At 34.1% G+C, this 27,943-nt stretch overlaps 1 protein-coding gene across 1 annotated transcript in view; it reads right to left on the reverse strand.

The window, feature by feature from the left end:
- LOC145296169 (exostosin-like 3) overlaps positions 1-27,943 on the reverse strand; it is a 150,691-nt gene that overhangs the window by 13,648 nt on the left and 109,100 nt on the right. The window contains exon 6 of the mRNA XM_080142377.1: positions 11,075-11,219. Within this exon, the coding sequence (XP_079998503.1) occupies positions 11,075-11,219 (145 nt within the window). The remainder of the gene's footprint in view (positions 1-11,074; positions 11,220-27,943) is intronic.

Genomic DNA, 27,943 nt, shown 5'->3' on the forward strand with positions numbered 1-27,943 from the left:
GAGAAAACGTTTATCTCAAATTAACGGTTAAAAGAAAAACAAGGCCCTTTGCGAAGGTGAGTCGGAATTTCTGTTATTGATATAAACTGTTATCCCCGCCGGCTGTCGCCAAAAACAAATAAAAAAATAAAATAAAATAAAAAACATGTAATTCCGGCACTAAAAAAAAATAGGAAAAGAAAAGGGGGCAGAAATTGCAAAGAAATATGTACATACGATAAACAAGGGGAGAGAAACTATATATATATATATATATATATATATATATATATATATATATATATATATATATATATATATATATATATATATATATATATGGTTTACTTCCCTTGGACATATTTTGTATTTTGTGAGACTTACCCATTCGGGCATCTACGGGCCGATATACATGTGTGAAAAAAAAAAAAAGAAAAAAAAAGGGGGACGAAACAAAACAGATTTGAAATATGAAAAAGAGGGAAAGGGTGAAGATGAACTAACCTCCAAATTGACCTATGGCCAATTGGCTGGAACATTTTTCTTTCCCCTGTTTTTATGTCTTCGTTTAAATTTTATACATTGTAAAAATAACAAAAAATAAATAAAAGGGGAAAGCTGTATATATGTACATACAATGATGTGTTTGTTCTTTCTTTCCTTCTTCCACGAGATCTGGTCACGTTCGCTCACCTACAAATTCACCCTGAGCCTATAAGTATCGTTCCAAGTCAGAGATTGAATATACATACCCCATTCAAATAATCTTGCCTGACGGAGGAGGGACCAACGGAATGATACTTAGCGCGATCTTCCATTAACTCTCTCCTAATTACCTAGAGAACACCAAGTAGGAATCTAGGGGGGATGTCGTCACAATGTGTGTATTATGTTTTCATGAGACCATGCATTACCTCCTCCTCTGAGGAAAGAGAGTAACGTGCGTTATTAAGGAATTGCCACAATCGGCCATTTGTAAACAAACGTTTACATTAACAAATAAATGTATGAGACCAGACGCAGCATAGACATACGAACGTATGTTTTTTTCATCTCCCCTGAATACTATCCCAGTCCCAGTAACTATTAAAAGGGATTATATTAAAATATGACTCATATAATAATGGATAATCAACTATAATTATTCACAATCTTTTCTTGAACAGTTGAACAGTTTACTATCGTGTATTGCATTGTTTCTGTGTTCTCTCCACATATTGTTGGATCGCCATCTTAAAATTTCAGACGCGCTTTTGTTGACTGAAATGTAAACGTAATAAAGGACAATTCATTTGCTTATTAAACCTTGGTCAGGAAAAACATTTTGTTCGCCATTAATATATATCCAAACTTCCTCTTCCTAAGTCGAGAGTGTGTGCCTTACTGCTTTCTCTGAAGGCTAGACAGGGGAATTTTTATCCTGGGCCCCCAAAATCAGCAGAGATTAGACCATTCCTATAATGATCCGGCCCTTGTTGATCTTGCGGTGAAGTTCTGTGTAATTCTAGGAGGTCCACCCTCCCAGGCTTTGCCTTCTCTTTTTAAGAAGGGGTTAGCTTATTGTTAATCGCTTGAGGCGCCCTCACCGGGGAATGAAGACGGGACTACCCAGGCCCTTTTTGCAGGTCAGAGCACCCCTCTTCGAGGGCGCTGACTTCTCAATCCCACTTTCCGACCCTAGTGTCACAATTCTTGCAGTGAGGAGGAAGTAAATAACTAGACAGGAAAAAAGATGCTTTTCAACCTCTCACTTCTCGTTCGTGACGGCATAGTCACATAAGATTTGTTCGCTTTCCTCCCTCAATATACAACACATTTACCTGAATCTGACATAGTTATGGATAGCCAAGATAACCGATTAGAAGTAACAGAGACAAAAATAAATAAATAAATAAATAGATTTAAAAAAAAAACAGAAACAGAAACACGAAGAAACAATCGAAAAAGATTTAAAATAAACAAGATTTAACGTTCATTTAATTTTCTCTAAGGGAAAATTGAAAATCTATCAACAGAGGATATAAACAAAACAAAAAAAAAGATTGAAATCAAAATAAATAGAGAACGAAAGAACACGAGTTGGAACAGATACATTGAGAGCATTGCCAAGGCTGCTGCGAAGAAGGTGGACTCTCTCTACCGTGCTAGAAAGTTACTTATGCCTGAAAGAATCCTGTACCTATATAAAACCACCATTTGCACATGTATGGAGTATTGTTGTTACATTTGGGCTGGTGCATCTGCTACTTGTCTCTCACTCCGGGACAGGGTTCAAAAGAGAGTCGCCAACCTGATAGGTCCTGAACTGTCATTTAGGCTTCAGTCTGTGTCTCATCAACAAAACGTTGCATCCCTCTGCCTGTATTTTCATGGTGAATGCTCTGACGAACTACAAGCACTTGTACCCCTTCGACGTAACCCGACAAGCAACTAAATCCCATCCTATACAGTAGAGATCCCTAGATGTAAGTAAGCTTTCTACCCCAATAGTTTCTTCCCCAGAACTGCTAGACTGTGGAACTCCCTTCCGGAATTCTGCTTTCCCAACTGTACTGATATACAGAAGTTCAAGTGTAATGTTAACAGATATCTTACTTACTCATCCCCACAACGTATGTCCCCGGTAGTAGCCCCCTACTTCAAAGTGGCACTGTAGCCTTGTTTGTGGTTAAAATTGAATACCCCCTCCCCCCAAAAAAATTAAACACGTAAATAGTACAACTATGAGCACAATGGTTTCAGAGAAATGCTGTATTTTTTCAAAAGTCTATGAAAGAGTCAGTTATCCCATTCATATAAGCGCAAACGATGCATAATTGTTTTGGAGCATAAAATAGAAATAAAATAAAAATAATACTGAGTTATTTCCATCGCATTGAAGAATAATGATTTATCTGCCCTTAGAGTAAAGACCATCGGCGATAACAGTTTTGGACAGATAAACAAAAGTCCCTCTTATCACAGACTTTAATCATAACGCGCTGAGTGACCCCTTCATTACTGTTTAATCTGTAAGATGTTAAAAATATGTTAAAGATTATACTTCGTCCTTTTAACATATTTAGTTTGTTATCAAACCGATAACAACGACGTAAGAGCTGCCGACGAGAATTATGTTTTAAACCACGTGGACGAACACTAACATTTTTCAAAATGGATTGCACGATACAATAACGAAAATTGTACTCGATGAAATTATTTTCAAGAGGGTTCTCGACGCCTCCAAACAATGTATAATTAAAGTATGTATTAACATTAATGAAACAAAAAAAATGGTTTGATCATTTTATCATCCCAGAAAGTATTTCACACATAGTGCAATTCTCTACTTGTATAATAGTCAAATGCGCCCTATGATGGAGTACTATTGCTACATCTGAGGATGTACTGCTCTAACCAACGTTTACTGTATTGACAGAACATAAAACTGAATTCGAAATCTAGTGGCGCATATCCCTTTCTCTTCTCTAGTGCCCTCCTCTCGACGAACACATCCCCGACAAACTCGCTTAGCAAGAAAATCTCACCCCTTCACTGTTGAGGTCTCTCAATGCCAGAAACTTTCTACTCTAATAGTTTCTTTTCTCGAACAGTTAGACTTTGGAATTCCCTACCTGCAACTTGCTTCCTGACTGTACTGATATGCAGAAGTTTAAATGTAACATCTTCTTAATCTGTCCTAGACATAGTCCCAAGTAGTAGACTTTATGTCCAAGTGGTGATATGCCTTGTAAGGTGTGAATGTAAGTAGAAAAACAAAAAACAAAAAGAAAACAAAAACAAAACTATTTTTATTCATGAAAAGTTTGTAAACTTGAAAAAGAATAAAATAAGGTCATAAAATAGAAGTTCTTTGTATCGATTATATTTTGTTAAGAACAGAACAAATGTAATGAGAATAACGAATAAGACGATTGTTTTAAAAATTTACAAATGTCATTTTGAATTGTACGTGCATGTGCAGTACCAGTTTTATGAATGAATTTACAAGGAAAAGAATAAAGATAAATAAGATATTATTTCGACCAATAAAAAAGAAAGCAGTATAATCACATGAATTTGCTAAAATGTAAATATTCGTTTATTGTCCTAATATGATTGATTGTAATACGAGGGTCGTTCCAAAAGTAATGCATCCTATTTTTTTAACTTAAAAAAAGTTGAAGATCTACGAAGATGGAAGTGATACCATTAAAACGAGCGACATTTTGTGCTTCAGAATTTATTTTTCCATGTAATCACCACCATTTTCAATGTACTTTTTCTAACGATGGGGTGGTGGCTGTGCATGAGCACCCAGAGCGCTCTTTGTTACATCTCTATCGCCATTCTGAAGTCAACGAAACCATCTAACTGTACTGACATCAACTGTATCCTATTTAACTGTATTCGTAAACGTTCAAAAGGCGCCGTGAATATTGATCAGTTCAAGTTTTTCTGCATGGAGGAATTCAATGACACATCTCTGCTTCTGACGCACGTCTATGAAAGTGGCTGATTTCTTAGAGGTTCACACCGCCAATATCTGCAACAATGGGATGAAACTTTCAAGTCATGAACGTATAAGTTCAGTTATCTAAAGAATGCAATTTGCAACCGCTCTGACTCATTCGGGTGAAATAAAAAATAGGAGGCATTACTTTTGGAACGCTCTTCGTATAATTTGTTTTGTTTATATTGTGATTTATAAGTAAGATTTTTTACATCGTTCCTGTTAATGATGATGATGATGATGATGATGATGATGATGATAACAACAACAACAACAACAACAACAACAACAACAACAATAACAACAACAACAACAACAACAACAACAACAATAATAATAATAATAATAATAATAATAATAATAATAATAATAATAATAATAACAGGATGAAATGCGAATTTTTTAAATTCTGTTTTTAAACATGTAAAATCACCGTATATTACTAAATAAATTGTGTCAAAGTGGTGCTATCGAAACCATTTCCCCACCCCAAGAAAGGGAACCATTAAAATGTAAAACTAATGTTACATTTATTGCTTACAACCATCTTAAGACGAGTATTCTACTAGTGTAATGCGCCCTAAGATGGAGTACTATTGCTACATCTGAGTATGTGTGCTCTGACCAACCTTTACTGTATTGGCGAGATACAAAACTGAATTCGAAATCTAGTGACGCACACCCTTTTCTTTTCTCTAGAACCTATTTCCCAAAGAAGCGACGTTGCTAGTCTTTCTCTGCTCTATTGTTATTTTCATGATAGATGTTCGACAACTTATGCCTTCACCCCTGTAAAACATTTCCAACAAAACTCGTCAAGCTACAACCACTGTCCCTTACCCTTACCTCATTATTGTATCTTAACTAAACCTAATTTCAACGAAAAAGTTTTTCTCCGACAATTACCCGTCTGTTGAGCACAGTCACACAGTGTTGCTTCGCAGCTGACTATAACGTAGTCGTTTTCAAACAAAACATAAACAAATTCTCGCTGAGCTAATAAAAAGACAACTAAAATATGAGGAATTACTCCTCGTAGCATATGTTTTACTTATAATATGATGTATAAGTAAGTTTTTTTTAACATCGTCCTGTTAATCAAGAATATATAATAATAATTAGAGGAAAGATGAAACATTTTCTTTATGCTTTTTGGTAAATGTGTATAATCACCGTATATTACTGAAAGAGTTGTCTCAACGAAACCAAAAAAAGAAAGGAAAACGTTAAAATTTAACACTAATGTAACATTTATTGCTTCTAACATACTTAGGAAGAGTATGCTACTAGTATATATATATATATATATATATATATATATATATATGTATACATAAAGTAGAATACTTCTTAGTATGTTCAAGTATAAGTATATATAAGCAGTTGATTTACATGTTCCAAAAAATGTTCAACAATTAAACAAAACATCAAGAAAAACATCACTGATAACACTGGTTTACAAAGAAATTTAGGCAAGCACAAAAATACCCGTTTTTACCTAATTTGGGGGTGCTGAATTCAAATTTGATTAGATATGCATTTTGTGCATTTTGTGCATATATGGTACATAAAAGCGTTAATTTTAATATTGTGAGACTTCTGGCTTATTGTTTTTTTAGTTATTATGCACTTAATGTAAGTGATAGCATTACATAATTGTCAGTTAAGGCCACAGGTCTCAATCCACGCTCAGTAGTGCCCTGGCAGTCATTGGAAGATTTTGTCTCGCTCACAGGCGGTGCTGGATGTTAGTGTCCCTAAACTATTGTGTTACACATCTTTTGGATTACTCAAATGCGCATTTTATTGCCTTTTTAGATTCTCCAATGGTTTCAAGCACGTTAAAACGTTGAGGATGCCTCAACAAAGAAAATTCTTTCTGCTACGTGTTGCACATTGTCGAACCATCAATTATCTCCTCAGAACCGCCCACTTTCACTACTTTGACTGTAAAATTGGTTCCCAGGTCTTAGTTCTGCTCAAAGAGGGCATCTTTGTCGGACCTCAGATTTGAGAAGTACTGATTTTGAGGAGCTTATTAACTTAAAGGAAAGGAACTGAGAGCACAGGAAGCATTCAAGTCGGTCCGTAGTATATTCCTTGGTAACACACGTGTACCAGATTACCAAGCCTGTGTTGAGAAGTTGCTAAAGTCTTATGAGAATATGGACTTCCGAATGTCACTCAAAATTCATTTTCTCCCCTCCCACTTCAACTTTTTCCTGTCAAACCTTGGAGCCGTGAGTGATGAGCATGGAGACAGATTCCACCAAGACATTACGAATATGAAGAGCAACTATCAAGGCAAATGGAACCCCGGCATGATGGGAGACTTCTCTTGCGTGACATTCCGGAGGCAAAATACAGCAGATCTTCTAAGAAAACACCTTTTCTTTTGACTATCTGTGGTACTTTGAATTGTGTAATTGTGTCATCAAGTATATTGATTTAATCAGCGTTCTTTATCTATCCTGATTTATCTGTTATAAGCTGCTGCAACTCTTGAAATATTCGCATATATTCTCTGTTTATACTAAAATCAGACTATTTAAAAACTAGAAAACTAGAGGTGATAGAGTAAAACTATTTATAAATTTGAATTCAGCACACCCAAATTAACAAAAAACAACAATCCCCATTCTTGCCTCAGACCAAAAATTAATTTTTGTAAACCGGTGTAATTAAATGACACAACGGAAAATTAACAACAGGAAATTACGTAATTTTGCAATTGTAGAAACATTAAGCAAGTACGGAATAAAAATCGACTGTAAACAGAGTTTATGATCGTCTCATCAGGGGATATAATTTTAAATGGTAACTAAGCGCTACACCTCAAATACTATTTAAGTGGCTTTCTATTTGATAGTTTAAATACTGCCGAATTTCTGTCAAGTTTCGAACAATCACGGAGTAATTGATTTTTTTTGAAACTATTAAAAAAATTAATAATCACTGATGTATTTATGATTAAGCCGAAATTTATTATGATGAATTAATTCTAGTAACAGGATTTTAATTATTTTTTTTTTTGGGGGGGGTTGTTTTACAATACAGAGAGATTCGAAAAAGTGGTAAAAATCAAATATACAACAAATAAATGTTCCCATTGGCTATAAAATTTACTTTGCAACCTACCTGAATCATGTATTGGTATTTTAAAGTAGTTTTAAACGCTCTTTATTTCACTTTAAATAAGAGTCGTAAGAATTCAAAAAGGCGAAACATGCCCCCCTCTTCGTCTTCGTGAGGTAGGAGCGAGAAGCTTCATTTTCAGATTTGTTTTCGCGCACGTTTGAAAACCGCTCAAAAGTAGAAAATACAATGCTCAACAGAATTGAAAAGTGGTCAAAAACATATATAAAATCTAAAATAGAAAATAAAATAAAAGACTCTTTCTCCGTAAGTTTCTTGTTTAGGGGGGATAGTGACGGTCTCTCTCTATATATGTATATATATATATATTTTTAGGATTAGCTATTTCATAAAAATGATTTTATGGGGGGTATCTTACCTTTTGTGGCACTAGTACGGAACAACACAAGAAGAAAGTGCTTATACAGAGAAATGCCGTGCTATTTTTAAATATAGAATTCTAAATTTTTATCAGAATATTTGCGTGAATTTTCAAAGAAGGTACCGTAATGAAGAGAATTAAGGAGAACGGTGCAGTATTCCGTAAAAAGCTAAAAACAAAAGAAGATGAAGCAAACATGAATAAAGGCACGCTGTGAAATTCATGGAAAAGTCTTCTATGGCCGAAATGGCCGAAACGAAAGTCGAAAATCATGCTGAAACTGAAGATGAAGTTGATATTAATAACGTTGATGCTGTTACTTCGGAACATAAAGCTAGCACATCTCATGCTCAATCCTTTATCAACTGGAAGGATGTAAAGAGCTGGCTTGCTGAAGGAAAATGGCGGGAAATTCTAGCTAGATTGCTGGACATCATCAGGTTTCTGCCACTACGGGGTCACCGGACAGACATCCATAATGATGAAAAAAATAAAAAAAACAAAGGGAATTTTTTAGAATTGGTAAATTCATTGGCCAAGTATGACCCTGTCCTCCGTGAACATCTGGTAAAGTTAACATGGGAAAGAAAATCACTACTTCCTATCTGTCACCAGAAATTCAAAATGAATTTGTGAGCATTTTGGTAAAACAGGCGAGGAAGAAAATCATCGATCGGATCAAGGAAAGCAAATATTTTTGCATAAGTTTTGATAGCACTCCTGATGTATCTCACAAGGACCAGATAAGTGAAGTGTTGCGCTACGTAAAAATTGATAAAAATAAAGTGACAGTGGAGGAGTCGTTTCTCTACCTCATCGAGACAAAAGGTAAAAGTGCGGAGGACATTTCTAAACAGATTTTGAGAGAACTGGAGAACGATGGGATTCAGATTGGTGACTGTATTGGCCAGCCATTTGACAATGCTGTTATTATGGCAGGCCACCGATCGGGTGTGCAGAAACAAATCTCTGAAATCAACCCAAAAGCTCTATTTGTGCCATGCACTAACCATTCATTAAATCTGGCTTGTGTACATGCCACTTCTGTAACGATTCACTCTGTTACATTTTGGGCATAATGGACCGGTTATTCTGTTCTTTTCTGCATCTACACATTGCTGGGACGTCTTAATTCAGTTGACCGGTCTAAATATCAAGCGGACTGTGGAAACTAGATGGAGTAGTCGAACAGATGCTGTAAATGTTGTGGTAAAAAAAAAATTATTGGACATCGTCATTGCCCTAGAACAGCTCACAGAAGAAGGAGAGACCGCAACCGCAAGATCAGATGCATCTTTAATTCTCAACTCGGTATTGTCGTTTCCGTTTCTTTTATTTCTGAGCCTTTGGAAAACTATTCTCCCAGAAATCAATGATGCCCAGAAGTATCTTCAAGAAAAAAAAGCTTTATCTGCAACAAAGTTCTGTCAGGCTGACGGCGTTGAGAGATTGCCTTCTTCAGAATAGAGAAAAGATGGTGGACACTACAATAGACGTGTCAAAAAAAACCCCCAAAAAACAAAAAAAAACTCTGCTATGAAATGGGGATAAGCATGGAGCATCGTATCCGCAAAGAGAAACGAATGGGTGGTGAACGATTGTACAGGTCATCACTTAAAAAATGTCAGCAAGAGTTGTTAGAAGACACTAAATGGAAAATAAATAAATAAATTAATAAATAAATAGAAAATAAATAATAAATAAACAATAAATAAAAAATAAAATAAAAAATAAAAATTATTTAAGGGGAGAGGATGGCCGTTATCTGCAAATTCAGGAAAAAGCAAGAAAAAAAGTAAGTAAATGCATATAGTAAAATATAAGTAAATATACATACAAGATATATGAATTTTTTAAAATTTTATATTTAATATTTTATTTTTATTTTTTATTTATTGTTTATTTATTATTTATTTTCTATTTATTTATTAATTAATTTATTTATTTTCTATTTAGTGTCTTCTAACAACTCTAACAACTCTTGCTGACATTTTTTTAATTGATGACCTGTACATTTCAGTTGACCTATATTATTTTGCCCTATATATTTTTTTCGCGCCTTTAACATTTCCTGTCTGGGTCATTTTGACATTTGTTTCTCTATTTTATATTTAACTCTATCACCATTTAATTTTTTCTCCTTTTTTCTACCCTGATCTTTCTTATTTATATTTATGTCTCGGCAGTAGAGTGAAAAGCATATATTATTTTTCTTTTATTAATATTATTGGAATTTTTTCCTTTTTTCCCTTGTACACATTTTTGTGAATTATTCACTGGATTTCTGCCTTTGGATTATTTTGGACCATCTTCCAATTACGGGATTTCCTTGGATTTTACTTGTGAAAATGGAAATTCAATTAACTTTCTTGAAGTTATATATTTGGATTTTACCGTCACTGGATTATTTATCTTCCACCAGACTATCCATTCACGTGTAACCACCTTTTTCTTCACTATATTCCCTCTGCTTCACTTTTTGTTATCAAGATCTTTGACTTACTTGTTGTTTCATCAAATATATTTGCGTGCAAAATCCGATCCCGCATTTTGTTAATTCCTACCCTCTGATGAGAAGGAAAGTATTTCTTCAAAACTCCGCGGATTAAGGACTATCCACTTATCTAGTGTTTCCTTTTCAGATTAAATATGTTTTTAACTCATTTCAAAGTGTTTTTTAACATGTTTTATTAACTGCTTGCTCGTATTATAAGCTCTATCTCCTATTTGGTTTTATCGAGCTTTTACATCTGGCTGAGATAACTTTATAAATATTAATTCTTTAATATTTATGATATACTTTAATTTTACCATCTTGGATCATTTTGGTAAATTTAATTGTAATTTTTATTTTATTTTATATATATATATATATTTTTTTTTTCATGTATCTACATAACATTTTATATATCTGTTTTCAGTATTTACTTCAATAGTGCTCTCGTAAGTAGAGCTAGGTAGTATATATTTTATATTCCCGTGGTGCTGTTAGCCAATCAGATTTTTTTTGTCATTTACACACCCATTTATTGATAGTATCAAGTTACGATATTTTACGGAAAATGAATTGTTCATCGCTGTTTCACCTTGTGCAAAAATGTGGCACCAGTTAAGGTCAACGATAATCCGAGCTCATAGCCTCCATTGTAGTTCCACTGTTTTTTCTGAGCATTCCATGTGTGATGTCGAGCTGGAAAGCCAACAATTCTGTCTCGGTTTTCACGCCACACTCTACAAAAATACAAAAAAGTAAAAACATTTTGGATAATTGATAATAAAAAAAAATCGGGTGGATTATAATATGCTCTTATCGTGAATTACGAATTGTACATATGTGCGTGTATTGGTCAAAGACTAGACTAGGTTAAGATCTTTAATTGTGGCAGGTTCACGAATGTAGAGATGATGCTGATACGATAATGAGGATACAGAAAAAAGGCATTGCAGAAAAGATTGATATAACGTCAATTCAATACATACACGTACTTATTTGTGGACATTGGAAGAAAAAGAAAAAGAAAAACGAAAGAGAAACTGTTTATTTCAAGATGAAGTCTGTTTCACATAAAATCGGTCTTTAGAACCAATTCCTGAGTGGTCCCAGATTGGTTGTTGAGTGTCAGTCGAAAATATGTTAATTAAGAGAGAAGAGGAAGGCCCATCAAAGTAAAGACGACAGCTGAGAATTAAGCTATAATGAATATAATATTCATATAATATGAATATAATATAATGAAGCGGATATTTATTGCCTTTTACTGATATGGTAATTCAGTTTCGGAATGGAATTCGGTCGGGACAGAGGTCAGGGGGAAATAAACCTGTGGCCCGCTGAAGTCGGGGAATTCAAGTGAGCATAAAAAAAGGGAGATTGTTGGTCAGTGATTGGGAGGAGGTGTTGCCGAAATTCTGGGTGTAATGGAAATACTTGGATCCTCCCCTTTTGGAGATGGAACATGCCTGGACCTAGCGAAGGACGAAAGACAAAAGGAAGGCTTCTGATTCGCTGATAGCAATTTGAAACCCGTAATAAGAAGGCGGAGTTAAAGCTAACTGATTCCAATATAACGAAAAGCAAAGACATCTGAGACGACACACAGCCACGCGTCCTCTTCTGCACTCCCTCCCGTTGCATCCTGGTTAAGGATTGCCACTGTTTTTTTCTAAGTTGATTTTTTTTTCTTAAGTATACAGTGACAATAAACAAACAAAGAACTTCGTTAGCGTATGGCTGCTAGCTCCTATAAACTGTACAACGTAACCAACGTCTATGGACATTCTAACTTGTAATCTTTAGCGTAATAATTATTTCGTGTTATGAAAAATCTGATCCTTGACTTATTGTCTTTGTTTGTTGAGCACCTGTTGCAACTGAAGTGCAGACAATTTCAGATTGGCCCTGTTTACGCAGTTTGAAAGCCCGACTAAGATTTTGAGGCAGATGAACGAACCACGGCGGCGGAAACAATCCTACCACTGGATGGAGGTAAAGGCGATGCCACGAGGATTGGAATCAGGTGCATGTTTATGTGTATCAGAATTTTTGTAGGAATTTGTGACACCCCTAACACGAAACTGCGAATAAAATATAAAAAACTCGTAATTTCTCTTTTAAAAGTGGGTTGTTTATTTTCTTTATGGATTATACTTTCAAAATAAACTATTAAAGTTGTTTTAAAAGTAATAGAAATATTTTTTTTTATTTTTTTAAAAAACAGTAATGAAATTAATTGAATTTTACGAGCTCAGTATTTTTCAATTTTTAAACTTTAAAAATCTATCAAAATTTTTCTATTGATTCAATTTTTACGATATTTTCAGGGCCAATGTGAAATTTTATGCTCTTTCCAATAAACTAAATATAATATTTTAGACAAACGTTTTTTTTTTTCAAATTCACACCCCCATTTTGGAATGTTTATTAAAATTTTAATAATTAATTTATGTGTCAAAGTTTTATATATCACAAATTGAAGATAAAAGATCAATAAAGAAAATATTCCAATTTAAAACAAAAAAAAAGAATAGTTTTTTGGAAATTTACCTGTAAAGCCCGAAGTATAAACCCTTTTTTTTTAAAACCACGTTGTTTGTTTTTTCTTCTTTTTTTTAAAAATGAAACCTTGGTCCTTGCTCCTTTAATTGAAAAAAAAATTAGGGCTTGAATTACATCATAGTCATAAGCTTGGAAAGACAGGGGGTCGAATTAATTCACGCCTCCCATTTTGAAATGTCTATTAAAAAGTAAATAATTAATTTACTCACCAAAGTGTTATATATCACAAATTGAAGATAAAAGATCAATAAATAATATATTCAAATTTAAAACAACAAAAAGTAGTGTTTTTTAGAAATTTACCTGTAAAGTCCGAAGTTTAAAACCTTTTTTTTAAAACCACGTTGTTTGTTTTTTTGTTTTTTTAAATGAAACCTTGGTCCTTGCTCCTTTAATTGAAAAATATTAGGGCTTGAATTACATTTTTCGAAGAGTTATAAGCTTGGAAAGACGGGGTGGAATTATTCAATATTTTTCACGAAATTTCTGACACACCTAGTGCATGTTTCTTCCAAGCCTGTGCACTTGCTCCGGCCTGTAGGGGTTACATAATGGCTAAGCACTATTATAGGATTGATATGTATCCTTAGCTTATTAATTGACAGACCGCATAAGCCATACTCACCAAAACACTCTAGATAAAGTAATTATATTTTCGTACAAACAAAGGCTGCCAACGAAATCTGGATAAAAAATACGAAGGTAGCAGTAACGTAAGTGCTATTCACTACTAGTAAAATTACTCTTATGAGCCAGTTGCTAAGAATATAAGGATAAGAATTTGAACATTTGTATAATGTTCAAATTCTTATCAATCAGTGTCAAGGAATGATATATTTTCCTCTTACAATATGAAGAAATTATGATTTATTACACAAAAGATAATATTAATTACCCAAATAATAACATATAATAAAAATAAAATATAATAAAATAATTATTAATATTATTATAAATTATAACAAAATAAAAATACTTAAAATATTATGTAATAATGAGAAAAATAATAAAATACTTAATTAAAAGGAAATAACAATAAAAGATTATATATAAAATAATATAAAAAGTGTCTGTCTGTATCTGTGTCTGTCAGTGTCTGTCAGTGTCTGTCTCTCTGTGTGTTGTAACTCTTGACAATTCCTTCGAGCAGAAAGGAACAATTTGGAATAAAAACATAAACGAACAATTTGCAATAAACGTATAATTACCAGTGCCTTTCTCTCATGCAGTGCATCAGAAGATTACAAAATAACTTTCAGAGAAAATCACCAAGCATAAAATAACCCCAAAACTTTTTTCGTGCATTTTTTAATCGTTTCCAAAAAGAAAACAATTTTGCAAGGTTTCTTGTTTCTTATTAATCAAATTATTCTTGGATATTATTATATAAAATTCAAGGTTGTTTGGATTACATTTTTAAAATACTACAAGGTATGTCATTTGCTTTACTGAATATAGACCATTTTAACTTGAAATGGACACACACAGCTAGTATTGTAGGGTGTTCATTAGAATAAGCTTTTACGTTGAAAGATGATATATGGTTTCTGCACCTATCATTGGAAATTCACGGTGGATCCAATGTTTATCTTATTTCTAATTCTCTCTAAAATATTGCATTTATACACTATATTAAAAATTAACTTCTAAAGGACATTCATCTACATTTCTACAACTACACGGAGTAATCAGCAGCGGTTTAATTTTTATTCAATCCATCATATTTTATTTTGCGGTATATTGTTAGGAGCTATACTAGTTGAGACTGGATGTGTTGATGTAAACTGTATTTTTATTATTATATTCCGAATCTCTAGGCTTTTTATTCAATATTTCGGTAGAATTCTTTAGGAATATTGCTAAGTCTATAGAGAATGGAATCATATAGTATAATAATGCCTGTTTGTCTTCCCCCTGGCGTGATCTAAATCAAGCTGGAACGGATCACGCTCTATATGCGCGTTTATTACGTGCCTGTAATTATGGTTTATTTTAATTTTTGATTCAACTTTACTCATAGCCATATTATATATGCATATAATAAAATGACCTCGATTTTCCTCTAATGTTTTCGTAAAAGAAATAATCGAACAAGTTCCTAAAAAATACTTCACACTGACCGCTGATAACAATTTCTAAATAGTGTTTCAATAAACGATAGATACATTTCATCCTCGTTTAGAAATCATCACTTTACCCCTAAAATACGCTTCTAAAAATATGTATTGCTAAACGGAAGGTAGCGAAGACTGTCACTTCTATCCCTCCTTAACAGGCATAATTATTTTTTTTATTTTTAGGAGACCGTTTATTATTTCACTTTTTCAATCACAATAATTCCAACATACTACACTATTTTAAAAAAAATAATCACCGTTCCCTTACTTTTACTTACCTTCAAAATGGCGATGATTGTATTCCAAGAATAAGTTAATATTGGAATACTTCATTTTTGGAATGCTATTACTCTATTAATAATTATTTTATTTAATTATCCGAATACTAGAATTAAAGCGAATACATCAAATCATATTCTTAATAATGTCTTCTTCAGACACCTATGATCGGCGTAAGTAAATTCTCCTTAACTATTTATTTAAAAAAAATCAGCTATTTTCTTTTAATTATACGAAACAGAAAATAAATTTCTACAATATAATCACTTAATCAATTTAATGGATTTATCAAAATAAAACAAATCTAAAATCGTAAATACCTTCTTACAGATGTTTCTTTTTTTTTTGCTTTTTTGCAGAAGAACAAATAAAAAAGGGTTGACTTTTAGATTAGAACATTAAAAAATTTTTTTTGTTGACATTTAGTTTTTGCACAACTGAAGTGCAAAAACGAGGTGAAATAGGTCACTTATAGAAAATTTTCTTAACTAATAAAATATTCAACTATTCATTTTTAATTACACGAAATACAAAATACTTCTTAAAACTATCGTTTTCTAACTTTTAATAACTATTTAACTAAAAGCAAAAAGAAAAAACCTCAATGCTCTCGTATTATTCTACTTTTGCTTACTGAAATAGAAAAACAAATTTGATCTACTATTTTCAATGTGTCACATTAACTATTATAATCTTCAGTGAAAGCTTCTCCTATAACAAGTAAAACGTAAATGTACTTATTTAGAACAGAAAAAAAATAAACAGAACGGATTCAATGAAACTGTTTTACACAACTGATCACAAAGGTGAAATGGGTCATTCTCCGAAAACCTTCTTAACTACTAAAAATGGCAACTATCTCCTTTTTAATTGCACAAAATAGAAAATACCTTTCTACAATATTATTGGTTAATAACTTTTATTGACTAATTATTGCGCTAAAAACGATCAGAAAAAAACTTTGATACCTTCGTACTTATGTTCTTTTTTCTTACCGAAATTTTTATTTACCATTTTACATTAAAAACATAAACATTAACTATTATAACAGAAAATAAAATGAATACCTTTTGGGATGGGAGTGGAAAAATTTATTGGGTAAATAAATGAAACGTCTGAAAATATATCAGCAAAAAACGTATTAGAAAAATAATAAATATTTGACATACTGGCAGATTGAGATTTCTTTCTGATATTACTTTAATGTAAAATGACTATTTAATTTTGAAACTAGAAAATTGGAGTTGTGGCATTTTCGTTCTTCACAATTATTTCCTGTTTTAAATATAAATAAATGTACTATTTAAAACCTCTCATATTTTTTTACAGTTTCATTTAAGGGGCTGTAGCAGAAGCAGCAATAACTAAAATGAGGGGAAAAAGAGCTTACCTCGGGTATGTCTGTTGTGTCACCAGTTGGGGGGAAAAAGAGAATTCCAAGATGGCGTCCGGGGGTTTTAATTAGCATTTACCCCATGCAACTCTCGGAAAATCACGTTTCTGTCTCATGTGATTATGCAAATGGATAATTCCCGGCCACTATAAAAGCAGGAGGCTAGAGACGAGTCGGCAGTGTCCTGCAAACTGTGTGTGTGGGTGTTTCTGGCGATTGGAGTGTGTCTTCTTTTACCACGGTTATCACGGACAGGAATTCCCTCTCTTCTGGAGGTGGGCGATATTGACTATTTTGAAGTTGTACTGTTGCTGACAGAACATTTATTTATTTATTTTTTTTTTGCCTACTACATTTTTGTTTCAGGGGCCTTATCTCAATTCTTATATTAGCAACCACTAGACAAATACCCCCCCACTAAACAAAGTTAAAAAAAAACTTCATCTAATAATCTGCATATTACGAACATAACTATTTTGTTTTTATCAGCAAATTTCATTTTTGCATGTTTTAATTATTAAAGTAACACTTCTGAAATTAAAATTTGTAAAACAAATGATGTTTCAGTAATTTACGAAACAAAAATACGATTTATATTTCTTGAGACAATCTACTTTCGAGAGCAACACAGGGACACGAGTCAACTAGTTATATAATACAGCCGGGGTAAGGTTGAACACTCTAAGACAAAACCGGGCCAGGACAGCTAGTACGTATTACTAACACAGAAAAAATAATACTATCACTGAACAATTTAGTTTTAATATCAATGAAATAGATTCACATGAGCGTTTAGAAGGAAGATGTTTTGGCGTTGCACTCGAATCAAAGGCGTTGGATTTATTTTCTCTTTTTCATTTAATAAAGAGAATAAGCAATATAAAGTTAATTCAATTTATCGGTTCAATATGCAGAAATATAGCTCACGGTTTCCACTTTCGCCGTATCCAAATTATTTTTTAAATGTTTTTTATGAGTTCTGCTTGCTATAGCTATATGGTTCATATAATATTGTAATTGAAACAAATTTTACATTTATAATGTTTAGAATCTACTTTATATATATATATATATATATATATATATATATATATATATATATATACTAGCTGTACCCTGCCACGCGGTGCTGTGGCTCAAATTGGCGCAATGGAAAAAGCTCCAAAATGAGAAAAAGCATGTTTCTTATAGGTTTAATTTTCCATTTTGCATGGGTACGCAGTTTTTGTCGTTCCATTTTCTTAGCTGATATAGAGATTTTCCGGTTCAGTGCCCGTGGCAGAGAAGTAGATTTATTTATCAATAAAAGCTGCGGAGAAGTAAATTTATTTATCAATAAAAGTCGTCATTTAAAAAAGAAAATTGTGGCGGTGGACCTAAATGTAAATATTTACCCAAAGCATTATCCCGAAGTTTATTGCAAAAACGTTTTGTTTTCGCACTATTCAATAATTTGTTCATCCGCGCATGTAAATTAAAAAATATTTGTAAAAGTGAGAAGTTATCAGTAAATGATTTAGTTTTTTTTTTTAAATTCATTTATTTATTTATTTATTTTTTTACATTAGGTCCACCTCCACAAATGTTAAGAACGGCTTTCAGAATAAACACCCTCAACCTCTCCATGTTAACAACGGATTTCGGAATAAACACCATTTGGGGGGGATATTTTAAAAAAAAGTCGATAAAAGTCGTCATTTAAAAAGAAATTTAAAATCAAATGTTTGTAAAAGTGAGAAATTATTAATAAATGTTTAGTAACATTTTTCGGTGCTAATGCAGAGAGTGATCCGCGCTATTTTTTAAATCGTGTTTTTTTTTATTCCAACTAATCTTATATCGAAAAACAAAAAATAACTCAAAAAGCAAGCGACAAACTTTTTTTTGGCCTTATATAATAAAGAAAAAATGTGTAAATTAAAAAATTTGGAAGATAAACAAATGAATTATGTTTTTTTTTTACTTACTAAACAGAAAATGAAATCTTTCGTCAATTCGTGGCTGTGAAATGAATCGAACCGGAAGTTCAGTTTTATCAACAGAACAGATTCGCACCACGGTTAAAAAAATATATTTATTTTATTTAATATTTTAATAATTCGCGAGGTAAATTTATTTTAATAACATAAAAACATGCCTCGACTCTAAAGATGGGTTGTCTGAAAATTTCAAATAAATTGATAACGTAGAAATATGGTTTTACTCGTTTGGAACGAACCAAATTTACATTTTATATATATATATATATATATATATATATATATATATATATATATATATATATATATATATATATATATTTATATATATATTACATCATAGAATAAAATTGTACGAAATAATTTATATTTTGTAATTATTAGCCAAAAAATTCAATATCGACAAGTATAATTACAAAATATAAAATATGTTACGAATTTTGCATTCGACTGAGTTGTACGTAATATGCAAGTTTTATTGGACTTAGTCCTAATCATTTCAATTGCAGTATTTACTTGTATCATGGAAATTTAAAATATTCATATTCTATATAATAAAATCGATGTTTTCTTTTGATATAATTAAAGTTATAATATTTGAACTCGGGCTTCCTTTAAATACGCACACACACACACACAGACGCGCGCGCGCACAGACGCGCACACACACATATGTATATAGTCTAAAGAAGTTTTGAGTATTTTACAAAAATATACCAAAATAGAATAGAAAAATACATATAAAAATAAAAACTCGCAGTTTGAATTCCTAGAAAAATGCAGCTAAATAAGAACCTCTCGCAGACTTTCTACTAAAATTCTACAATTATGCAACAGAATGCGACAACATAACGGCGAGAAAAAATAATTAAATTTTTTAAATAGAAAACGGGAGATCATCAGCTGCTTCCCATGTAGCTGTTTCGTAGATTTAAAAACATAACAAAAAAGAAAAAAAGAAAGGAGCTGTTAAATACATGGTTTCCCAGTAGGAAATACAACTTCTCCAATAACAAGATGTAGACACAGTCCAGTTACTATTTATACTAATTTGTAAATAAAAATATACAAGTATATATATAAGTTGATATAATAATAATAATAATAATAATAATAATAATAATAATAATAATAATAATGATAATTCCAAGTTAATGCAAATCCTCTAAAAATGAATCGAAAAATAGCTAGACGGGCGGCTAGCGAAATTTGTTACAGGGCAAAAAAAGGGAGGGATTCTTTATTCTTTTTTGCAACGACAGGCAGAATGTTTGCGTTTGCGTATGTGGATGTGTGTATACATATATACATATGCGTATGTTTGTACTAGAAAGGAGTGTTTCCACCCTCCACCCCCTCCCAAACCTTACCCTCTATTGACCAACGACCTGGCATTTAACTCAAGACTGGAGCCCACAGAGGATAGGTACACTCGTGACAGAAAACTCTTTTAAAGAACCCAACGAAATGTGAGTTTATGTCTTAAAAAAAAGGTAAATGTTACTTCGAATTCATTTAAAAAAACAGTCTTTGTTTCGATATAAACGTATAATTCTGTTTGTCAATTCCAATTTAATGCAAATCCTCTAAAAATGAATGCAAAAATACCCAGACAGGCGGCAGGCGAATTATCTAGTTAAATGTTTGTTCGAATTTATAACAGAAACCAGACTTTTTACCGATATTGACGTAGAAATTTGCCCCGCCTTTGAACGAGGGAATTAAATACTACCAAAGCGGCGGGGAAAATTGCCCTCCTCTTCTTTTCCCATACATTTCCAGCGGCTAAACCGTATGGTGTAAGGTAGACCTATCTTCAAACGCCCTCTTTTCAGAGCATGACTTTCGACTTCTACTATGTAGAATACTTATTTATTTATTTTTTATTTTTATTTATTTATTTATTTTATTTTTTTATTTTTTTTATTTCTTATTTCTTTCTTTATTTTTTTTTGTCCCATATGTATGTGTGATAGTGCACGATACCTCTTGGATACACAGGAGCTTTACACTATCCCTGCATCAGAACCACAGGTAAAACAATTCTGGGCTCGGTGTTGCCACAAGCACCAAATCATGAAAAATTTAAATTACAAATAATCCAAAGCATGGGACCCAGAAGAAAGATCTGGGTGTCATGATCGGCAGGTGCTCCTTCGGTAGCCAGCATGGGGGACCCGGTCGTCATCCTGCGAATGTTGGCCAACTTTCTAGTTTCAGAAACTCAAATGACATGGACGCTGAACAGGTAAGTATAACCTCTAAGTTTAGGGAACAAAATGATACCGAACACAACACAGCCATGATAACCATCAAAAGAAAAAAAAAAAAAACGAGGAAAGAAATGGACAACAAAAGAGAATAGACTCGTAATGGAATGCTATTATAGAAGCCATCCTAAATATAGATATGGAGGTTATCGTAAACGAATGAAAGAACTATGGGACCTATCCAGTGACTACCATACAACAGAACAAAGGATTGCGGACTAAGCAAAACTGATACTCAAGAAAGGTTGGCTCTCTAAACTAGAACTAACAGAAATCCAGCGAAAAATAAATGATGAAACTGAACAAGAAGCACCCCCCAACGAAACCGCACGTAGAGCAACCTCACAAGTTGAAGCCTCACAAGTAAAAACACCAAAGGTCGAGGACCAATAAAGAACGAAGTCTACAAACGTGAAAACCGAGAACAATCAAACAGAACTAACAGAGAATGAAGCAAATGAAATAAACAAAAAAGTACAGCTGATGAACGAAGGAAAAACAAAGCTCCCATCGTTAAAGAACCTATAGCAGAAGAAATTAAAAGCAGAAACAGAGAATGTTAACAAACTCCCCCCACATATCCCAACAAATACAATCACAGACTTTAAAAACCTAATTTACGTAGGCGCCAAAATGGTAAGTATGAAACTCAAATCAGAAAAAAAAATCGGACCGACAAAACCCGGATGGGAAATAAGACTAGAAACCCAAATACGCAAACATAAAAAAAGAAACCAAAATGATCAACAGGAAGAAAGCAATGTGGAGAAAACGGAATATTGGAAATGTAACTGACAGGGAGAGGCTAAACAAGAAACATGAAGAACTTGACCAAAAAATAAAAGCAAAAGAAGCGAGATTTAGACGATATAGATATAAATCTGAACAATGCAAACAAAACAGAACATCTGAAACTAATGAAAGCCAATTCTACCAAAATGTGAACGGAGGAAAAACAAAAACAGAACAACCAAATCCGACAGAAACAAAGCTCTACTGGTTAAAATATGGGAAGAGCGACGAGATCACAATAGAAATGCCGAATGGCTGAAAGACATGAAAGAAGAGTTACAACAAATAGAAGAAGGAACAGTGAATGAAATCAGCAAGGAAACTCTAAAGAAAACCATAGGAAAAATGGCAAACTGGAGAGCACCAGGGCACGACGGGATACATGCATACTGGTTCAAAAAATTTACAACCTTACACGAAAGGCTAGCCCAACACCTAAGAAGATGTATACAGGAAGCAAGCATACGAGACAGGGTGACAAAAGGTAGAACCACACTGCTACAGAAGGACACGGAGAAAGGAACCGTCCCTAGCAACTATAGGCCAATCACGTGCTTACCAACTATGCGGACGATACTGACAGCACAACTGAGGGAACAAATCTACCACTCCCTGAATAACCGAGGACTCATCCCCGAGAAGCAGAAAGGATGCCAAAAAGGAAAAAGAGGAACACATGACCTGTTATATATAGATCCAAAGATCCTAAAGGAGGTAAGAAGGAGGAGAAAGAATTTAGCCATGGCATGGATCGATTACAAAAAGACTACTAGGATCTTCAGCCAAGATATCCAAATGGAATTTGGAATGGAAAAGTGTGCACAACTAGTTATAAGAAAGGGAAAACTGGAAACGACAGAAGGCATGGAACTACCCAACCAAACAGAAATGAGGGCACTAGGGAAACAAGACGACTTTCAATACTTGGGAATTCTGGAAGCGGACACCATCAGAGCAACAGAAATGTAAGAGAAAATTGGAAAGGAATACCTCAGGAGAACAAGAAAACTCCTGGAAACAAAATTATATAGCAGAAACCTAATAAAAAGTATTAATACATGGGCAGTATCACTAGTAAGATACTCTGGACCGTTTATAGGGTGGACAAAAGAAGAACTGAGACAACTCGACCAGAAATCCAGGAAACTCATGACCATGCATAATGCACTACACCCAAAGGACGATATTGACAGACTCTACGTGAAAAGGAAAGACGACGGGAGAGGACTGATCTGTATAGAAAACTGTGTGAAGGACACGACAAAAGAACTAGAAAAATGCATAATGCAAAACACTGAAAGGATAATTATGGCAGCGAGAGACACTGAAAAAAAACCAAAAAAAAAACCCAGAGAGACAAACGACAAAACGAGAAAAGAGAAATGGGAAGAGAAACAACTCCAAGGAAGATTCATAAGAATGACAAAAGATGAGAATAACGAAAACACCTGGACATGTATGTGAAAAGGACATATAAACCGAGAAATTGAATCTCTAATAACTGCGGCACAAGATAACTCGATAAGAATCAACCATATCAAAGCAAGGATCGATAAAACACAAGTAAACAGCAAATGCAGGCTCTGTGGACAAAGAGACGAAACGATAAACCATATAGTAAGTGAATGCAACAAACTTGCCCAAAAGGAATACAAAAACAGGCATGACCAAGCTGGGAGGGTGGTACACTAGGAATTGTGTAAACGACTGCATTTTGAGCATACAGACAAATGGTACAAGCATAAACCCGCAACAGCACTCGAAAACGAGAACCCAAAATCCTATGGGACATGGACATACAGACGGACAAACCCATCCAAGCAAGAAGACCAGATGTCGTAATAATTTACAAGAAAGAAAAATCCTGTCAAATCATAGACGTTGCAGTCCCAGCTGATCAAAGGGTGAGTATGAAAGAAGAGGAGAAACGAAGCAAATACACAGAGCTAGCCAGAGAGTTAAAAGGGATTTGGATGATGAAGAAAATCAAAATAGTACCGAGCACTAAGAACAATTCCGAAAAACTTCGAAAAAAGAATGTCAGAAATTGGAATCAGAGGAATAACTACAAAAGTACAACGACTAACGATAATCAAAACGACTGAAATATTAATTGAATGTGGAGAATAATACAAGACAATATAACGAATAAGCGTTACAAGGAATGAAGAACACCGAAACTGTCCCCCCCATCATGCCCCCTATTGTTTCATCACCGTTCCCCCCTCCTCCAAAAAATGATACCAAGGGCCGAGAAGGGTCAATAAGGACTGAAAGATCGAGGAGCGAGCGCCAACCAGACATCGGCTGGACAAGCGCAAAGAGAACTGGGACATTTGGGAGGCTGAGTGCCACTCAAATTCCAATATAAACCAATGGCCACTACCAGCGAGAAATCAATGATAAGCGGCTGTTGCGATGATGCAAATTCATTTGCAAATGCTATCGAAGGAAGTGGAGAGAGCTGGACGTCTGGGGAGACATGTTGTCACTCAGCTTCCAGAGAATACCACAGGTTTCCAATCAGATCGTTTGTTGACTTGTGTGAAAGCTCCATGTGAGCCAATGATAATAATAATCTAACCCCACCCCCATCCTCCATTACCACATCACTACCCCCCCCCCAAAAGAGACCAAACAGCCAAGTAGAGTCAAGGAGGAAGGAAAGACCGAGGAAACAGTACTGACCAGATCTCCACTGAATAAGTGCAAAGAGAACTGGGACCTTAGGGAGGCTTATTGCCACTCAAATTCCAGTGAAGACCGATACCGCTGCTCACGAAAAATCAATGGCAAGTAGCTGCTGCGATAATGCAAATTTATTTGCAAATACTATCGAAAGAAGTGGAAAGTACTGAAAATCTGTGGAGAATTGTTGTCACTCAGCTTCCAGAGAACACCATAGGCCGGTTTCAAGGAGAGATTTTTGATGACCTTTGTGAAAGCTCCTTGTGAGCCGATAATAATAAAGTATAATATTTTAAGATCTATTCTATCCCCTTGACTAGAAAAACAAACCTATAATCGGACGATCAAGCCTTTATGTGCTTTAGACTGAACATGCAATATAACACTGAGAGCATTGCCAGGACCGTTGCGAGGAAGGTAGGCTCTCTCTACTGTGCTAGAAAGCTACTAACGCCCGAAAGTATCCTATACCTCTATAAGTCCACCATTCGTCCATGTATGGAGTATTGTTGTCATATTTGGGCTGGTGCATCTGCTACTAGTCTCTCGCTCCTAGACAAGGTCCAAAAGAGAGTCTCCAACCTGATAGGTCCTGAACTGTCATCTAAGTTTCAGCCTCTGCCCCACCGACGAAATGTTGCATCCCTCTGCCTGTTCTAAAATTATTTTAATAGTGAATGCTCTGACGAACTGCAAACACTTGTGTCCCCACAACGTAAATACCCTCGACAAACCCGACAAGCAGCTAAATCCCACCCCTACACAGTAGAGATCACTAGATGTAAGAGAGCTTTCTACTCCAGTAGTTTCTTCCCCAGAACCGCTAGATTTTGGAATTCCCTTCCAGGTCCCTGATTCCCCAACTGTACTGATATGCAGAAGTTCAAGTGTAACGTAAACCGACATCTTGCTGCCCAACTCCTTACATAGTATCCCAGTAGCTCATGTCCCTGATAGTAGCCCCCTACACCAAGGTGGCAATGTGCCTTGTTTGGGGTGAAAATGTAATATATATATATATATATATATATATATATATATATATATATATATATATATATATATATATATATATGGAATTTCAAAAGTTTGTATAATTTTATAGTTCTGATCCCACCCTCGCACACACACACGCACGAAAATATTATACATACCTTCAGATATTCTATAGTTCTAATCTACGTACTAGCATAACTGCCCTTCTGAACAGTTTTTAATCAGTTTTATGTCTTCTTACAAAGATTAAAATCAATATAAATTGCATGTCTAGAATCATTATTCCATTTTTGATCAAAATCCATTGCATCATTTTGATTTTAGAAAATGTCTAAAATCTAAGAAAAATTTAAATCCTTAGAAAAATTTAAATTCAGGAATCTTGTTTAATTAGTGTTCAATGAGTATGGATCGAATTTAATGCAAATCTGAAATATTTTCAAATTGAAGGTTGTGTCCTTATTATACTTCTTCGAACAACTTTGAAATATTTCAAAGAAACTAAAATTTTGGGAATATTAAACTTAACGTCTCTTTTTGTTAAAATTTCACAAACCCCAGAAGTATCTGGTTTGCACGAAGGCCTTCCACTCTTTTTTTACTTTTTACCTCCTTTGAAGAAACCAAGTCAAAAGAAATACAAAGCATATTCGAACTATTACTCCTAACAGCTTTATTTAAAAATTTATATTGATTGTAATGACGTATTTTTTCTTTGTCATACAGTTAGATTTCTAAGTAATAAAGTATTATACTATAAATAGATACAAAATCCGGGGAAAGGAAGTGAAGCCCCCACCTACCGTTCACATTAAGAACATGGTTACGCTCGCTGACAGACGCGACAATTTTGAAAATGGGCAAACAAAGATAAGTTTTGAATTTAACAAATCCTAATATTACCAAAATGGCAACTGCTTTTTTAAAATTTGACTAATGTATTTTAACTATATTGTCTTTAACTCTTTGCGAGCTGTTTCTATTATTTTTTATTATTTTTCTTTTTTTCTTTTTATTTATTTATTTATTTATTTTCCCTCTTTTAGCCTTAACCACCTGTTTATACCTTCTCTTTAAATTTATTTATTTAATGCATTCTAATTACATATGCGTCTTTAACATTTTAGTTCCATGCGAGCCGTTTTGTGAACAGAACTTACTCAGAAACGAATAGTCTATACAAAAATACAGAACAGAGCTATGAATACCTTTCTTTCTACTATAGAAGACAGAAGAACTTTATTTAAGTAGTATACTTAATATATGCAATCACCGTACGCTTGCTTGTATTAAAGTGTCCTCCATGATACCTATACCATACCAAACCACTGCACGTGGCTCAAAATTTAACTGTCACTATATTTGTAACTGCGATATACATAATCCCAGCTGTGATACTAGGGCTAATTTTCTGAGTAGATGCAACACTCTGCGCCTGACCTTAATGACTACAATTCCAAATCCCAACGAACTAGCTGTTCCTATAACGAAATCTTATACATTTTACCTCCAAGACGATTGCGTTTGTCTTACCTGCATGCAAAAAAAAAGTTCCCCCCTTCTTCAAACTAAACCTTACCTGTAACTCAAATCCTAATGGAAATCTATCTGTAAATAAATAACCCCTCTTCTCTTGAACGCTAACAATCTACTCCTTCCAACCTATCCGCCACTAAACTCCCACATTGCCCCGCATCTGTAGTGGAATCGCTAGCTCGGGCACTACTCGTAGCTCAATTCTTAATACCTACTCATACTGTAACATTATCCTAGACCTAAGCTAACATAAATAAAACAATAAAAAAAGGGGTAAGACTAAAATCACATTATCTCCTCCCTAACAAGCCCTCTTACAATCATAGACGCTTACACTGCATGAACTTCACCCACCCCCTTTATCCATTAACAAGTAAATAGCATGTCCCTAAATCACTTTGAGGAGTGTAACTAATCAGTAGAAATATAATCCCCCACAAACTAACCCAGTAACACTAACCACGCGGGATCGCAGAAATACCTGGATTAGAACCTAGGCGCGGAGAAAACCCTCTCGGGGCTGACGGACCCAGTAGGTCTTCCCAGATCATCCGTCTAGGAGAAGGAAAACTCTGAAACTAAACCAAAGGGGAGAGAGGCCTCTTCAGTCTTGGATGACAACCTTCCTAGAGCTGGTGACTCAAACAAATTCACCGGTTTGAAAACCCAAATTGCTTAAGGAGTAGATAGGCTCTGTCTATCGCCCGGCTTCCATACTCCTTCTTTGCCTATTAGTCAAGCGCAGAGACACTATCTCAGTGATTCGACAGAAACACCCAGCGGTAGATCTTGTTTCCTGGCTAGGGCAATGAACGCCGTTCTTCCCCATTCCCAGCACGCCCCACCCCT

This window comes from Euprymna scolopes, chromosome 16 (genome assembly GCF_053919585.1).
Source record: "Euprymna scolopes isolate OS-2025 chromosome 16, ASM5391958v1, whole genome shotgun sequence".
Lineage (NCBI taxonomy): Eukaryota > Metazoa > Mollusca > Cephalopoda > Sepiida > Sepiolidae > Euprymna > Euprymna scolopes.